Source organism: Coregonus lavaretus (genome assembly GCF_964263955.1).
Source record: "Coregonus lavaretus genome assembly, chromosome: 3".
Classification (NCBI taxonomy): domain Eukaryota; kingdom Metazoa; phylum Chordata; class Actinopteri; order Salmoniformes; family Salmonidae; genus Coregonus; species Coregonus lavaretus.
Genome location: NC_139990.1, coordinates 57,660,897 through 57,679,407, shown reverse-complemented (window position 1 = coordinate 57,679,407; position 18,511 = coordinate 57,660,897). Strand labels below are relative to the sequence as shown.

Genomic DNA, 18,511 nt, shown 5'->3' with positions numbered 1-18,511 from the left:
GTTTCATCTTCAATGCCCTTGCTGATGGAAGGAGGTTTTCACTCAAAATCTCATGATACATGGCCCCATTCATTCTTTCCTTTACACGGATCAGTCGTCCTGGTCCCTTTGCAGAAAAACAGCCCCAAAGCATGATATTTCCACCCCCATGCTTCACAGTAGGTATGGTGTTCTTTGGATGCAACTCAGCATTCTTTGTCCTCCAAACACGACGAGTTGAGTTTTTACCAAAAAGTTATATTTTGGTTTCATCTGACCATATGACATTCTCCCAATCCTCTTCTGGATCATCCAAATGCACTCTAGCAAACTTCAGACGGGCCTGGACATGTACTGGCTTAAGCAGGGGGACACATCTTGCACTGCATTATTTGAGTCCCTGGCGGCGTAGTGTGTTACTGATGGTAGGCTTTGTTACTTTGGTCCCAGCTCTCTGCAGGTCATTCACTAGGTCCCCCCGTGTGGTTCTGGGATTTTTGCTCACCGTTCTTGTGATCATTTTGACCCCACGGGGTGAGATCTTGCGTGGAGCCCCAGATCGAGGGAGATTATCAGTGGTCTTGTATGTCTTCCATTTCCTAATAATTGCTCCCACCGTTGATTTATTCAAACCAAGCTGCTTACCTATTGCAGATTCAGTCTTCCCAGCCTGGTGCAGGTCTACAATTTTGTTTCTGGTGTCCTTTGACAGCTCTTTGGTCTTGGCCATAGTGGAGTTTGGAGTGTGACTGTTTGAGGTTGTGGACAGGTGTCTTTTATACTGATAACAAGTTCAAACAGGTGCCATTAATACAGGTAACGAGTGGAGGACAGAGGAGCCTCTTAAAGAAGAAGTTACAGGTCTGTGAGAGCCAGAAATCTTGCTTGTTTGTAGGTGACCAAATACTTATTTTCCACCATCATTTGCAAATAAATTCATTAAAAATCCTACAATGTGATTTTCTGGATTTTTTTTCCTCAATTTGTCTGTCATAGTTGACGTGTACCTATGATGAAAATTACAGGCCTCTCTCATCTTTTTAAGTGGGAGAACTTGCACAATTGGTGGCTGACTAAATACTTTTTTTCCCCACTGTATGTGTTAATTGTAGGGGTGCCCATGGGGCTGGGGATCTGAAATGTCCGGTGCGAGAGAGGCAGGTTGAGGTTTCCAGGGTCAGAGTAGTGCAGAAGTTGTCATATGCTGAGGCAGAGAAGAAAGTAGAGGAAGATGGGTCAAGGGGGAGGGATCCTGAGAGGAATTGTGTGAGTAGTAGATCTGTACCAGTACAGAGGGATAAACTAACAAGTGATATATGTTTCAGTAAGATTCCATTTTTTGGCATTTATAGCAATGGTTATCAACTGCAGGGATGGAACGTAAGTCGCAGAAAATAGAGGTTGTGGTGGCAGCTGCAGTGTGGTATTCGGGTGTGTGAGACTTGACATCAGAAGAGTTACAGGGTGTGTTAAGTGGTGGTGTCCCATCCTTTCAGGCTGTTGGCCTGAAGTAGGAATACATATATTTAAATAGTGGAGTATGGTAGTTATTATTATTATTGTAGTGTTAGATGGTAGGGTATTTGTTGTATTTTTTAAAGCAAAGTATAAGGGAGTTATACTCCAGTCTAGTAGGTGGCGTTAATTCAACATGTATTGGATGCCAACCGCCGTAAACCTCATCAAAGAAGAAACGTATTTATCTGCGCATGTGCATGCACCGGTAGCCAAAGCTTCCGTCTTTAGCGGGAGTGAAGTCAGTTTAGAACAACTAAATGTATGCGGCTTAGAAATATTTTTCACATACCAACGTTATATGTCCGAAATCAAAATAAAATATACTTGCCAAAAATAACATGGCCTCTGTGGTAGATCGTTTGTTTTGATTGGCGATTTTCTGCATTTATCAGAGTACCATGACCAGCGCCGTGTATTCATGAGTAAGCCAGGCTTCCCCAAAAAATATACCAAGAAAAAAACATACAAAATAATTTATTTAGTCTCTCTGTGTTTCATAAATGTCCTTCAATTCGCAAGAGGCTGAATTGATCTTACGGAGCCAGATACCTGCCAAAAGGTTGAACGTAGGATCGTAAGAAAATCCATACGTAAATTGTTAGGATCGTAAGAAAAGCCATCCGTGAAACATGAACCTAAACGTGAAATGTAATCTGTGAACATACAAACACCATGTTACGATTACAGACTAACATTTTGGTCTTGAACAAATCTTGTGTTGCAATTCTGACATACAATAATACCTTTCAGAGTTTTGGCAGTTTCATCTCACCAACAAAAAACACGTACACCATACGGCCTGTGAGGAGTGCTACTCGAACAAGCGTAACACAGTATACAAAAACAGAAGTCAGGCAACCCGGAAAGAGGTATTCCCTGCACGTTTTCAAGTTAAAAGTCTCCATTCTCTATTACTCCTTTTGAGTTTACTTCACATTTAGGTAGCTAATGTAATGAATTTGTTTGCCAGCGCAAGTCTAGATAGCACTAGCTGTATTATGCCTATAACAGTGAAGTTTCAGTCTGCTTGGTGTATCTCTACAGCATGGACATATCTCTGGGTGACGTGGACATCCCCATGCATGCACCTTATCAAAATATGACTAAATTATCTGCAATCATAACCAGAAGTATTTACCAGGAATAATAAAACAGAATAATATATGTTTTGGTGAATCTATGAATTATGTATGATCACTGGAGTCTTTGCCACTCAATTTTTTTTATTTTATAGAATATTTAGATATTTATTTCATCACTCAAAATCTTGCCAAAGCATATTCTGTAGGAGGGGTTACTATGATTTGAATTGATTTATATGAATCGGGTCATGGACATATGGACTTTGAAATGAACAAGGGAGAGGTTAAACGTAGGCTAAGTCTGGCATAAGCTTATTCCCACACTTTACAATAACTCTGTTGCAGTGGTCTTAGGTAGTCTCCGTATAGGCTATTCCCTCCATCGCGACACTGCTTCCCAGTTGAAGAGCTTCTGATCTCCATGCAGCACTTCAGCCCAATGTACCTTCGGAAAAGCATCCCTCAGCCTCAGAAGATGACCTTCTGGAGGCATGCAGTCATAGAGTCATTATACCCTATGTAGGCCTATTTGCCTACTAGCCAAATAAAGTGTCTGTTTATTTGAACTAAGCAAGCTGCTAAATCGTTCAGTTTACATCTTGGCCTATCAGGGGCTATAGGCTACCTGCCTTTATCCAAGCAAACTATGGCAACATTTAATTAGAATCATAAACCCAGATTTTAGTCTGTAGCCTATGCCTATTGAAATGACAAGTCAATCTCGCAAATGGGCCATTTATAACAGGTTGTAGTCTTAACATCTGGCACATAATAACAGCACAATTGCCAGAAAATAGCCTAACATTCGTTTTTTAAATGTTCATCTGCTCTCTCAAATGTTCTTGCGCAGAGATTTTGAGATCCTCTGTCCAACTTTCATCACTCAAACTCCCTGTCGGATGTATCTATAGCTTTGCACATGCACAAACTTTATTTTTATTTTTAATTATTTTTCTAATACTGGCCCCCGTGGGAAACGAATCCACAACCCTGGCGTTGCAAACGCCATGCTCTATCAACTGAGCTACATCCCTGCCGGCCATTCCCTCCCCTACCCTGGACGACGCTGGGCCAATTGTGCGCCGCCCATGAGTCTCCCGGTCGCGGCCGGCTGCGACAGAGCCTGGATTTGAACCAGGATCTCTAGTGGCACAGTTAGCACTGCGATGCAGTGCCTTAGACCACTGCGCCACTCAGGAGTACATACCACGCCTAACGGCTGTATCCAGGCACTCCGCATTGCGTCGTGCATAAGAACTGCCCTTAGCCGTGGTATATTGGCCATATACCATACCCCCTTGTGCCTTATTGCTTAATCATAGCAGTCAAACGAGTTAAATCGATATCCATTGATATCTTTTCTCTTGCCACATATTCAAATTCCTTTATTATGTCATGTCATTTTGCTTCTAATGTCATTACAAGTTACTATATTCCTTCTTAATTGGCTCGATAGCGTTATGGAAAAATGGTTTATTGTATAGATATGGCAATTCCTTTCTTGCTGTGAAAAAAAAGGGCTATTTTTCAGGCCCAATGATCAATGGGATACATTTTTGCTTCTCCTGGCAACCCTGCCCCCTAGGTGCACGTTTAGTTTTTTTGCCCTAGCACTACACAGATGATTCAAATAATCAAAGCTTGGTGATGAGTTGGAAATTGAAATCAGCTGTGTAGTGCTAGGGCAAAAAACTAAACGTACATCCAGATGGGGCCCCTGGACCGAGTTTGGGAAATCCTGATTTACCAGTGGAACAGTTCAGGAGTGGTGAAAACCCTATGTAAAAGAGGCAGATAGTGCAGCATGCCAAAAGCGCGGTCGCAATCCGAGGTGAAATTACGCGCATCCAAGGCTGTTTTTAGTTTCACTTCCTTAAAGAAATACGGTAACGAGTCACTACTGTGTTCAGTGTTTTTTCTCTCCTGACATTTATTTAGACTAGATCACTCTTCTAACGGTCCTAGAGAAAAGTTTTGTTAATATCCTGTCGTACGCTATTTAACGATTTAATAACCAAGACTGGAGTTTGTTTTTGCGGAGAGCTGTGGTTTCCGAGTATTTCTGCGGCGGATTAGGCCAGAGCCGATAAGAACAATGTTATCAAAGCGTTTGAAGGTAAATATAGCCCATATAGATAACACATCCACGTCTTTTATCCATAGCCAACTGTTGGATCCTTTTCTCCTAACTGATGATTATTATCTGACTATAATTTTCTATACTAGATAAATATGTAGCACGCAGTTTAATTCCCCTTTACATTTTCCCAGTAAATACAGGCAGCTGAAACCATGCATTTTATGGGCTCCAGTGCCGAGAAAGGCCGTGCCGGACTAATGGGCCGTGTGTCCACTGTCCAAATTCTCACCTTGCACCGTGAGCTACTGGTCTCCCAGGTGAAGAGCACGCAGTGCATTCTGGATAACCTCCTACAAAGTGGTTTTCTGTGTACCGAGGATGCAGAAATCATCCAGCGCTCAGCCACCAAGACAGACCAGGTAATTTACCATAGGAGGGTTTCAAAGAGGAGACATGTCCATTTGGACCACATATCAAATTACAAAGTAGCCATCACAAAGACATGCTCTTGCGTTCACTAATAGCCTACAAGGCCCTAACTCAAATTGACTAATTTATTTTAAGATGAGAAAATATAAAGACAATACTTTATTTTGCAATACAATGGCATTTGGTATGCTGGCAGAATCCTGTTTGGCCACATTAATCAATGTAGAAAGTGAGATAGAAAAATGGTTAGCTGTTAAATTATTATTAAATATTAATCACTGTAAAGTAAATATGATTTACTTATGATTGACATTGCACAGGTGCGTAAAATCCTGGAATTGGTCCAAAGCAAAGGGGAGCAGGCATGTGAATACTTCCTATATATTCTCCACAAAGTTTATGATGCATACATAGACCTCCAACCATGGCTTAAAGAGATCAACTACCAGCCACCAGACTCCATACAGGACATACCAGTGAAGAACACAGACCCTAGTAAGTATGTCAGTAGACTGTATGGTGCTGCACTTCATGTGCTATTGGAATATTATAAAATAAAAAATACAGTGCATTGGAAATGTAAGCTATTAGAGAATCACGAGGGCAACTACTGTATATTTTGGCTGAATATCAGTGGTTGAGAATGAGACTGCAGTGTATTCTCACTACCCCCCTCTCTTCTCAGTTAGTAGGTACTGTGAGAAGCTGAGGCACGAGCTGGGCCGAGACACGCGCTTCATTGCCTCCTATGCCCAGCGAGAGGAGACCCTCCTGGAGGAGCTCTATACAGACACCCTGATGGAGCTCCTGAATGACCGCAATGAGAGCCTGGGCCACCTGGAGGGTCTGGCGCAGCTCCTGGGAGAGCAGGGTGTATTTAACCCCGAGGCCGAGACGGTGCTCGTCACTGGGGACGCTGGGGTGGGCAAGTCTATCCTCCTCCAGAAGCTCCAGAGGCTGTGGTCCAAGCGGGAGCTGGAACAGACAGACGCCATGTTCTTCTTCAAGTTCAGCTGCAGGATGTTTAGCACATTCAAGGAGACAGATGAGATCTCACTCAGGGACCTGCTCTTCAAATATAACTGCTACCCTGACCAGGATGAGGATAACGAGGTGTTCAGATATATCCTCCGCTTCCCTGAAAAGGTTATCTTTACGTTTGACGGCTATGATGAGATCCAGGATGATCTGGACCTGAAGAACGTGCCTGACGTGGTTTCTCCAGAGGAGAGGACTCACCCCCTTCTGGTGCTCATTAACCTGCTCTGTGGGAAGCTGCTTAATGGTTCCCGGAAGGTTCTTACGGCTCGGACAGGCACCGAGGTCCAGAGCAGGGTGATCCGGAAGAGGGTGGTCCTGCGTGGGTTCTCTCCGGCCCACCTTCAGACCTACACCAACTTGCACTTCAAGGACCAGGAGCACCGGGACCTGGTCTCAGTCCAGATGGACGCCAGCCCCCACCTCTGTGGCCTCTGCTCCATCCCCCTCTTCTGCTGGATCGTCTTCAAGAGCTTTAAACACCTGCGCTCAGTCTACGATGACTTTGAGCTGCCAGAGGTTTGCGTGACCCTCACTAACGTATTCCTCCTGCTGTCTGAACTCTTCTTCAGCCGGGGGGCCGCTCCCCCACCTAGCCTCCTGAAGAGAAACACCAGGTGTCCCGCTGATACCTTCAGGGCAGGGCTGAAGCCGCTGACAGCCTTCTCCAAGCTGGCTCTGCTGGGCATGGAGAGAGGAGGCTTCGTGTTCAACCAGGAGGAGGTGGCCTCCTGTGGCCTGACTGAGGAGGACCTTCAGATGGGTTTCCTCCGACCAGTCAGCCACTACAATGCCTGTGGAAACCCTTCCACCTTTGAGTTCCTGCACCTCACCCTGCAGTCCTTCTTGGCTGCATTCTCCCTGGTTCTGGACGAACAGGCCACCGTAGGCAACATCCTCAAGTTCTTTACAGAGTGCAGCAAGAGGGACAACACATCTTGTTTATCGTGTGTCGTCCCCTACATCTGTGGTTCCTCTAAACCCAGAGGAAAGGACCCGTTCAAGACCAATGAGCATCTCCAGTTCGCCAACCTCTTCCTGTGTGGACTGCTGTCTAAGGCCAACGCCGGCCTGCTGAAGCACATTGTTCCTCCAGCGCTACTGAAGAGGAAGCGGGCGGTCCTCAAGTCCTACCTGTCCACCAGCGTGAGGTCCCACCTCCGCGGCCTGCCACTCCACAGCACAGAGCAGGAGGGCAGCAAGGTGCACGTCCTGCCCAACTTCCTGTGGATGCTGCGCTGCATCTTCGAGACAGGAAGTAAAGAGGTGGCCCAGCTGACTGCGAAGGGCATAACAGCTGACTACATCAAGCTGGGCTACTGTAATGTGTTCTCTGGCGACTGCAGCGCCCTCAACTTTGTGCTGCAGCACCGGCAGAAGAGGCTAGGGGTGGACATGGACAACAACAACATCAGTGACTATGGGGTCAAGCAGCTCAGGCCTTCATTCAGTAAGATGACTGTGGTGAGGTGAGGAATTAGGAATACATGCAGATGGAAACACTATGTACTTTATGCCACTGTTTACATAAAAGGTACACTTGTTTACAAGTAACATTTGCAAATCATGTCTTTCTGCTATAAAAAAATACTAGTATAACTAACTATAAAGTATAACTTTTCAGCCAAATTAGTTTTTCCATTTCAGGTTGTGTGTCAATCAGATCTCAGACAGCAGCGTTGAGGTACTGGCTGAGGAGCTTATCAAACACAAAGTGGTGAAGGTTCTGGGGTGAGTCAGTGTCTATCAGGGTCAACTTGCCTGTCAAACTTCAGTACAGTATTGTGCTGAATGATGAAATTCATATGACGTGACTATTTATTTTGTCTTGATTTTACAGACTTTACAATAATCACATCACGGACATCGGAGCAATGCTAATCGCTCATATCATTGAGGAATGTCCTAAGTTAAGAGTCGTCAAGTATGTAAATTAATATGTCCAATCAATGATATAATTACTTGTGTATAAATTAAAATGTTTATTTTTGGCACTTTGATTTGTTCAAAGGCTTGGCAGCAACAAGTTCACCAGTGTGGGTGGCAGGTATCTAGCCAGTGCCATTCAGAAGAGCACATCTATCTTTGACGTGGGGTAAGTGCACTATTGCAATATTTTTTATTCAATTTTGGATCAGAGTGCATGGGATGGATTGTTCCTGTTTTTCAGAATGTGGGGGAACACCATTGGTGATGAAGGAGCGAGAGCATTCGCAGAGGCCCTGAGGAATCACCCAAGTCTTACCAACCTCAGGTGAGATAGATGGCAAGATATGTCATCGTTATCGTTTCTCTGAATAAGTATGTGGCACTGATTGTGCCATGTCATTTTCAGTTCTCCCACAACTGTGGTTCAGGTCAGAAATAAGGAAGTATAACCCATTGGTGTATCATTTTTCTAACGCACATTCAGCTACAGTATGGGTTACTGAACTCCCTTACTCACAAACACTGAAACTACAGTATCTATTTTACAGTATATCACTCTGCCTCATAGTAATATCATTACTTAAAGTAATACAGTATACTTATGTATTACTAATAATAATTATATTTCTATGCTCTTCTCTCCCTTAGTCTCTCAGCCAATGGCATCACTTCAGAAGGTGGGAGGAGCTTGGCCGAAGCGCTGAAAGACAACACAATGCTCAGAATCTTCTGGTAGGACAATCTTATTAATTCATACAGTTTCTGGTGACAGTATGTGTATCTGTATATTTAATGTGTATTTGTGCCTTGGAGTTAACAGTTTATACGTGGTGTTTTGTTCTAGGTTGGTGCAAAACAAGTTGTCAGATGATGTAGCACCAGACTTGGCAGAACTGATCAGATCCAACACGGGTCTATCTCACCTCTGGTAAGGCAGGCCACAGTCTCAACTCTCCCCCCAACAACCAATAATTATGTTTAGCTTCAGAATGAACCAGAAAGTAAACAAAAGTTATTTCTGAATGTTAATAAAAGTTAGCCGGTTAACCTAGTGATCCCTCTGTGCAGGTTAATCAAGAATCAGCTGACAGTGGATGGAATCAGAACGCTGTCAGAGGCTCTCTCCAACAACACATCTCTCAAAGAGATCAGGTGAGTGTATGCAATGTCTTTCGTTTAAAGGCACATTACTCTATTTTTTTGTACCAGGTTAATAATAGTATTTGATATATTCCTGAAATACATCTTTCACCATTTCCACTTTGTAATGGTTGTGGGTCTTTGAATGCATTGCTGGTTCCTGATTATCATGTGCTCTGTCATCACTCACCCATAGTTTGAAAGGAAACTGTCTTTCTGAAGAGGAAGAGAAGCTGTTTGAGGCTGAGGGAAGGCTACGCTTCCACTGAGGAAACACAACTGAGCTGGAGAGTGTGTCAGTGCGCGCGCGCGCGTGTGTGTAGATTGGTCACGTCTGTGTGTTTTTTGCATACTACATTTTGTAAATATTTGAACGGACTGTATTAGCTAGGTGAATCTGGCATATGGGTAAAAGCCTTGACCCATAAAAACACTTCCTGCAGTCATATATTTGTCCATAATGAATCTCTTTCTATTAAGGGATTTGAAACCGGAGGTGCCTTTCTCAGAGAGGAAGTATTCAATGTAACTTTTTTATTAGCTCGACTTTAGTTTTGGAACAAATTAAGTTATACAGTAAGGGCAAACTGTCCCTTGTTTAAGCACTTTCAGTTAACCATGGGACATCTTATCATTATGCAAAGCAAATACATTGTTTTAATCAAAACCACTTTTGTTGGCCAAATGAAAGAAAATAATTACTTTACTGGTGCTGAATTGCAGTATTGAATTTCTCCTGCACTACAACAACACAGCACTGTGTAAATATACAGAATGAATGTGGTGCCTGCAATTAACTGGAGACTAGGCCACTGCTCTCAAACCTCCCTTATCATTAGCCCTAACTCTCACCCCTCTGATTTTTCTGCCTCATTCCCTTATTCTTGTATACTGGCCAGAACTGGAACTGTATGATATGTACTGACAGCCATGTTATGGTCAGTTTGTGGTCATGGTGACTAATGAATGTAGGTTAGCAGGTGGTGATAGGAACAAACAAATAGCAGAAGACACTAACTCACACTAATACAATTAAAAGAATGTGCTCCAAAAGTTTTGCTCTTTTAATGTCATTCTGTACATATTTTTACATAAATGGAATGTTATAACATACTGTATGTCTAAATAGTTTCTAAAATAAAATTTCTAGGCATGTACTGTCGGCCTGTCTCTGAAGTACCTTGGGGGGTTTAACCCAAATAAAAATAGTTTCCTTCACCTCTCAACTATTACTTAAAGCCCTACTACACCTCCACCTTCATTCAAGCAAGCTCATCCCCAACTAATAATAATAATCTACAGTATGTTCGCTGTCATGGTATATTATAGTATCATGAATGGAACATCAAGTATAGCTCTCTACCTGATGACATGGGTGTGTTCTCGAACACATCCCACATTCCTATATGTTGACTGTTTTAAACACTGCATCAAGTCAATCCATATGGAGCTTTTTTTCAACACGGTAGATTTGGATAGACATCGATCCAATTGGATTGTTATGGGCTCAGATCTGGCAACTGTAGCATAAGCAGCAAAACCAAAACATTTACACATAGAATGACCCTAAAACCCCCCTCCCTTCCCACTAGCCTGACATCCAAACTGTATTCTCTACAGTGAAACATAGCGAAATCAGTTTAGGTGCTAGGCTCTCTCCCCACTCGCCCCCCAAAGAAACCCAAACATCCAAAATAAAAGACTAACAAAACTGAAATGGGGGAGAATGTGCTTTAAAACTGATTCTAGCTACAGTGGCTCATATAAGGCTGTTCTGGTAGGCTATCTAGGGAGGGTCCTCTGTGCTACACATATACCCATGACAATATGGGCATATTGTACACATACAGTAGTATGCTTCACAATCGTGAGCCATTAGACAACATTTCAAAATCACATTGCTTATAGTACAGTAGCCATGGGACAAACCAGACCAGATATTATAGTTTCTCCCTCACTGACGTGCAATGAGGAGAAACTCCCATGGATTTAAATAAAACTTTATTAGCTATAGTACATGATGACAAATGGGGAAACAGTCCATTTGGGTGGGGGCTTTTTTTTGTCCAATTCCAAAGTGCTTTATGCCTCACTTTACTTCTTGAAAAATAAGTTGTTAGCAGCACATTGTAGAGCCATGACGATGGCACTTTTGGAGAAACCACAGTTTAAAGGGTGTAGCTGACCCAGTTGCCATGGTAACACTATCTTTAGTACATCCAAACCATAATACCCAGATCCCCTATAAATGTTATTTTGTCTGTCTGGTTGTTACTAGTTTGAATTGGGCAACCAATATAAATAATATGTATCTTATTCCTAGATCTGTCATAATAATATACTATAATCTAAAATCTCTAAACTCTGGAGATTGAAAACCCCCCACAATAATTGTAAAAAGCATAGCCAATAAAGCCTTTCATCTTATTCATTGAATTTGTCTATCAGTTTCTTACTCTGCCCGTATTCACAACCCAATGGAGGAGATGGAGGTCTTTCTGAACCTCAGTATACTAGTTAGCAGCGCATCCTGGGAAAGCTCTCAAACCATTAAAGAGAACAACATCAAGGCCTTGTTTAAATATTACAACACAGGGTTGCTGGAAGCTGAAATGTATTCGATAAGAAATGTGTAAAACACTCAAACACACTGACAAAGTTTCGGGGATCCAACATTCTAATGATACATTTTTTTAATACATCAGTCTTCCCCTTATTCTGATTGGCTTTGGCATGGAGCTCCGCCAATCCCCAACTTCCTGGTCCGCCCTCCCACCTCTACTGTGATAGGCTGATTGGTTGATTGGTAGATGATTATGATTGGGTAAAAAGTGTGCTATCTCAGGCAGCTAATTGAAACAGAACTGAAATGGACAAACATGACTAGAAGACATATAGTTGTTATTGTCATTCTTTTTGCATTAAGGCCCAACTTAGTTTTACTATAACTCACACATACATACACACATATGAAATTACACCATTATGTCAAATCTGCACACTTAAAACAAATCATTTGCATAATAATAACTGATAAGTCTCATGATGATAAATAATGAGTGAGAGAAGAGGATGGGTGTGTAAACCCTATAGAAGGCTGGAGTATATACACCATGTAATGTCACCCTGGGGGAGGGGGATATCTGATCTGGGGTCAGCACATTGTAGCCTGGATCCCAACTGAATTGCTCCTCTTCACAATTGCCAGACTGAAGGTGTACAGTAAAACAATTGTGAAACACAGTAATTCAGTTGGGATCCAGGCTAAGCACAGAGGGCCTCATGTCCCAGACAGACAGGTATTGCTGCTACAAAAACTATGACGAACATTCTCACTCCAGAGAAGTGCTTGCTGGGAGTTGTAGTTGCCACTAGCCGAGCCACGCGCTTCTGGTAGCACAGTCCAGTTCATGTCATGTTGCTATCACAGAGGCATTGAGGGATTGTGAGTTAGATAGCTAGTCAGGGGAAAGGAGAGAGTGAGAAAGAGAGAGCGAGGGGGGGCTCTTTTGCGCCACCATGTAGTGGGACAGCGTATAGCAGGGCACTTCTAATTTCAGTGTGGCTAGCAGCCAGGGCGAGTTACAGTCATGTCCCAGTGGAGTAGCGGTTAGAGTTAAGCAGAGTTTCACATTCAGAGTCTGGCTCTCGGCTGGGTCTCTCTCCGTCTGTCCACATCCAGTCAACAACACACAGAGGGAAGGGCTTGGGAGGGAGGCTATAGTATAGACTGATACCTGACCTCCCTCCCTCCCTCTGTCCCCCACCCACCAATCATACTGTTCTGTTCTGTTGTCCTGACTCTGCCCTGGTAGGCCATTAGGATCCGAAGGTGAAGGCACTGGTAGACACAGTTGTTGAGGAGGGGTAAAGAGTGGGAGAGGGGGATGAGGACTGACTTCCCCTCGCCCCTTCTTCCCTCAGCTTGCTCCCCGAAATGTCCAGGTGTACAATCACTCAGCCCAAACAGATGGGAGGAGACCTGGATCTGCTGTCCTATAACACAGGAGGAGGGAATCCCAAGTCACAGCAGCCCTGGAGCTCAGCCAATCACAGCAGCTCAATCACTGAGGCACAGCCAAAGGATGGAAGGCCAAACGTCTGTGGGTGCCATATACAGCCGTTTCATTGATGCCACAGAGAGTGAGAGGGCGTGTTGAGAGCAACAGCTTTTCCTGATTGGATAGTTGTGCAACAGAGGTGTTGTGTCTTCCCCTCAACATCAGGTTGGCAGATAAGCATGTCTGTCTGTCGGTCTGTCTGTCTGTGAGGACAAAGCAGAGGTTGGTTGAGTTTGTGAGTGTGTATTTGTGAATGTGTGTGTCTGTGTCTGTCTGGTCTTGTCTTGGAGCATATTGTGTGTGTGTGTGGATATAAATAGATAGATCAGCATTAAATGTAGTTTCCCTGAAGATTGCTTTTAATGAGTTTTGGCACACTGTGGTAATTGACTGGTTTGAGTTGAGATGTGTTGAGGGCTGTTGAGAGGTACTGGAGGTGGTGGGGGTAGAGGGGTAGGTCAGGGTGAGGGGTCAGTTCTGTACTGGCCATAGAGTCACAGTGTATCTGTCCAGCAGTCTCGTAGGCGACGGGGAAGGGGAGGGGATTCACATTGAGGACTGTTGTTATTGGTGCAGATCACTCTTCTTATCGAGGGAGTAAGAAACCTGCAGAGAGAAAAAACAACAGAAATCTGAAGATACTGAGGGCTAACATGTGATGCTGAAACAAAACAACATAAATCTGAAGATACTGAGGGCTAACATGTGATGCTGAAACAAAACAACAGAAATCTGAATATACTGAGGGCTAACATGTGATGGATAAGAGCGTCTGCTAAATGACTAAAATGTAAATGTAATGTGATGCTGAAACAAAACAATAGAAAGAAAGAACTCCACTAAACTAAAAGGTGTAATACTGTATCATATGTTTCCTGTTTTGTGTCAATACAATACTACATTTCCATTTGGGGAACTCCACGGTGGAAACTTAAAAGTTTCCCACAAAATATTAAAGTGACTTATCACAGTAAGCATCAATATCAAAAACACTCAGTAAATGTGGAATTTACCTGTGGAGAAAATACATATTAATATAGAATTTACCTGTGGAGAAAAGTAGCGAGGCCCTTTTAGTCTGAGGGATGTTCTGGACACGATCTGTTCACCTCAAACCACTCATCAATACAGCTGACAGAGAGAGAACAGGATACACAGTCAGGGAGAACATAGCACATACTACATGCAGCGCATTCGGAAAGTATTCAGACTCCTTGACGTTTTCCACATTTTGTTACGTTACAGCCTTATTCTAAAATTGATTAAATAAATAAAAATCCTCATCAATCTACACACAATACCCCATAATTACAAAGCGAAAACAGGTTTTTAGACATTTTTGCAAATTTATTACAAATAAAAAACAGAAATACCTTATTTACATACACTACCAGTCAAAAGTTTGGACAAACCTACTCATTCTAGTTTAATTATTTATTTTTTACATTGTAGAATACTAGTGAATACATCAAAACTATGAAATAACACATATGGAATCATGTATAAACCAAAAAAGTGTTAAACAAATCAAAATATATTTTATATTTGAGATTCTTCAAATAGCCACCCTTTACCTTGATGACAGCTTTGCACACAATGAGAAACAATATTCTCTGGTTCAACGAAACCAAGATTGAACTATTTGGCCTGAATGCCAAGTGTCACGTCTGGAGGAAACCTGGCACCATCCCTACGGTGAAGCATGGTGGTGGCAGCATCATGCTGTGGGGATGTTTTTCAGAGGCAGGGACTGGGAGACTAGTCAGGATCGAGGGAAAGATGAGCGAAGCAAAGTACAGAGAGATCCTTGATGAAAACCTGCTCCAGAGCGCTCAGGACCTCAGACTGGGGCGAAGGTTCACCTTCCAACAGGACAACAAGCCTAAGCACACAGCCAAGACAACGCAGGAGTGGCTTCGGGACAAGTCTCTGAATGTCCTTGAGTGGCCCAGCCAGAGTCCGGACTTGAACCCGATCGAACATCTCTGGAGAGACCTGAAAATAGCTGTGCAGCGACGTTCCCCATCCAACCTGACAGAGCTTGAGAGGATCTGTAGAGAAGAATGGGAGAAACTCCCCAAATACAGGTGTGCCAAGCTTGTAGTGTCATACCCAAGACTCAAGGCTGTAATCGCTGCCAAAGGTGCTTCAACAAAGTACTGAGTAAAGAGTCTGAATACTTATGTAAATGTGATATTTCAGTTTTTTATTTTTTTATAAATTGCCAAAATGTTATAGAAACCTGTTTTTGTTTCGTCATTAAAGGGTATTTTGTGTAGATTGATGAGGGGGAAAAGCAATTAAATTAATTTTAGAATAAGGCTGTAACGTAACAAAATGTGGAAAAGGTCAAGGGGTCTGAATACTTTCTGAATGCACTGTACATAGAACAAAAGAAGGGAGGGGGGAGGGAGACATAGAGAGAGCAGGAATGATGATGCATACACGCACCGGTTGAGGAAAACAGGAGAGATCCCTCTTGTCGTGGGTTGTACAGAAAAATGTTGTGACAGTGAGAAAGAGAGAGGTATATAGAAAGAGGGGGAGAGAGGGGGGGGACTTACCCTTTGTGGTATATGCAGAGACAGGGCAGGCGAGCAATGGTGTCCCCCTGTAGCAGCTCCTCTAGGCAGATTGCACATTCACCTGCATCCTTACTCAGGACGTCCTCTAGAGGGAGGGAGGGAGGAAGGGAGGGGGAGAGGGAGAGGGAGAGAGAGAGAGAGAGAGAGAGAGAGAGAGAGAGAGAGAGAGAGAGAGAGAGAGAGAATTTGAAGAGGTGAGAGAGAGAGAGAGAGAGCGAGAGAGAGGGAGAGAGAGAGAGAGAGAGAGAGAGACTTTAACTATTTGCACATTGTTACAACACTGTATATATACATAATATGACATTTGAAATGTCTTTATTCTTTTGAAACTTCTGAGAGTAATGTTTACTGTTAATATTTATTGTTTATTTCACTTTTGTTTACTATCTACTTCACTTGCTTTGGCAATGTTAACACACGTTTCCCATGCCAATAAAGCCCTTAAATTGAAATTGAATTGAATTGAATTGAGAGAGAGAGAGAGAGAGAGAGAGATAATGATTGTATTTACACTACATTTACTGAAGGGGGAGCTCTATATCCATGGTTAAACCTTAGTAGTCTATCTGGACCAAACTGGCATTGGGAGCAGGCTCTAATGCTGTGGGACATGATGCGATGCTGACAGGAGGTGGAGAGGTGCATTTGGTATTTATTCTTTACAAACAACAACACACAGAGTTTAAAGCTAGTGCAGTTCTGCATCAAGCTCTGTATAGTGTGGACTTGATAGGAGGAGGAATCCTACTACTAAAATGTACAGTGTTCTATAATGGCTCTAGACTGACAACACAGCACTTCTCTGTCATAGGATCCCTCCTGAGGTCACAGAGAGGCATTACAACCATCTACTCTATTCTACTTTACTCTCCTCTACTACTCAGCAAATAATTCACCCTGGCACTCAGGCTACACTGGAGTCAGACTACACTGTCTAGCACAAGTACAACAAAATCAATGGATTGTCAGTCAAGGTTAATATTTTGTGGTTGATGACCGTTTCAGAATGAGCAAAGGGGACATTCCCAATAACTATTTGACTTGTAGCCTAAAATAATTAATTTACTTCTGCCTCCACACAACACAAAGTGAGTCCAAAATGGCACCCTATTCCCTATTAGACCAGAGACCTGGTCAAAAGTAGTATACTATATAGGGTGCCATTTCAGACTCATGCAAGTGTTTGCATACTTGTACCATTGTGTCAGCCTGTGTTAATAATTTGCATAATTCAACCAATCTCCCCATAAACAGAGTCACTATCTTCATTTCAACAGTTGGTTCTGTGGTTGTGTATGTAATGTTATCTACAGCCCGCAGACCAAACCCTGCTTCAATAATTGATTATTTACTCATGCTGGAAGCAAGTGAGAAGAAAAACTGCTCACATGCAGAATGAATTGTGTGCAGTGTGTGTACACGCACGCAACTACTTAAACACACACACGCAACAACACGCACAAACTTGCTTCCACTCTCTCTCATTGTTAGTTATTTTTATCTGCTGTGTTATAGAATCACATGCTACTGGCTCAGCTGACAGCGAGAGAGAGAGAGAGAGAGAGAGAGAGAGAGAGAGAGAGAGAGAGAGAGAGAGAGAGAGAGAGAGAGAGAGAGAGAGAGAGAGAGAGAGAGAGAGAGAGAGAGAGAGAGAGAGAGAGAGAGAGAGAGAGATGAGAGAGAGAGAAGAGAGAGAGATGAGAGAGAGAGAGAGAGAGAGAGAGAGAGAGAGAGAGAGAGAGAGAGAGAGAGAGAATACCTGACCACTGTGACTGACCCAAACTTAAGGAAAGCTTTGACTAGTTTGTACAGACTCAGTGAGCATAGCCTTGCTATTGAGAAAGGCCGCCGTAGGCAGACCTGGCTCTCAAGAGAAGACAGGCTATGTGCACACTGCCCACAAATGAGGTGGAAACTGAGCTGCACTTCCTAACCTGCGAAATTTGTGACCATATTAGAGACACATATTTCCCTCAGATTACAGCGATCCACAAAGAATTCGAAAACAAAACCCAATTTGATAAACTCCCTTATCTACTGGGTGAAAAAACCACAGTGTGCCATCACAGCTGCAAGATTTGTGACCTGTTGCCACAAGAAAAGGGCAACCAGTGAAGAACAAACACCATTGTAAATACAACCCATATTTATGTTTATTTATTTTCCCATTTGTACTTTAACTATTTGCACATTGTTACAACACTGTATATATACATAATATGACATTTGAAATGTCTTTATTCTTTTGAAACTTCTGAGTGTAATGTTTACTGTTAATATTTATTGTTTATTTCACTTTTGTTTATTATCTACTTCACTTGCTTTGGCAATGTTAACACACGTTTCCCATGCCAATAAAGCCCTTAAATTGAATTGAATTGAAGTGAGAGAGAGAGAGAGAGAGAGAGAGGAGAGAGAGAGAGAGAGAGAGAGAGAGAGAGAGAGAGAGAGAGAATACCTGACCACTGTGACTGACCCAAACTTAAGGAAAGCTTTGACTATGTACAGACTCAGTGAGCATAGCCTTGCTATTGAGAAAGGCCGCCGTAGGCAGACCTGGCTCTCAAGAGAAGACAGGCTATGTGCACACTGCCCACAAAATGAGGTGGAAACTGAGCTGCACTTCCTAACCTGCCAAATTTTGTGACCATATTAGAGACACATATTCCC

The 18,511-nt window shown here is 42.9% G+C and overlaps 2 protein-coding genes across 2 annotated transcripts in view; one reads left to right on the top strand and one right to left on the bottom strand.

Annotated features, from left to right (window-relative positions):
- Positions 1–4,440: 4,440 nt before the first annotated feature.
- LOC311124682 (nucleotide-binding oligomerization domain-containing protein 1-like) lies at positions 4,441–10,357 on the top strand. The gene is made up of 12 exons (XM_084158324.1): positions 4,441–4,695; positions 4,851–5,078; positions 5,409–5,583; positions 5,774–7,595; positions 7,774–7,857; positions 7,967–8,050; positions 8,138–8,221; positions 8,297–8,380; positions 8,704–8,787; positions 8,900–8,983; positions 9,124–9,207; positions 9,392–10,357. The coding sequence occupies exons 2-12, from the start codon at positions 4,872–4,874 to the stop codon at positions 9,462–9,464; spliced, it is 2,865 nt and encodes a 954-aa protein (XP_084014450.1). The 5' UTR covers positions 4,441–4,695; positions 4,851–4,871; the 3' UTR covers positions 9,465–10,357.
- A 1,761-nt stretch (positions 10,358–12,118) lies between these two features.
- LOC311118048 (E3 ubiquitin-protein ligase znrf2-like) overlaps positions 12,119–18,511 on the bottom strand; it is a gene marked incomplete at its 5' end in the record, with an annotated part of 24,780 nt that continues 18,387 nt past the window's right edge. The window contains 3 exons of the mRNA XM_084157590.1: positions 12,119–13,862; positions 14,304–14,387; positions 15,821–15,924. Coding sequence (XP_084013716.1) covers positions 14,330–14,387; positions 15,821–15,924 — 162 coding nt within the window. The 3' untranslated portion in view covers positions 12,119–13,862; positions 14,304–14,329. The remainder of the gene's footprint in view (positions 13,863–14,303; positions 14,388–15,820; positions 15,925–18,511) is intronic.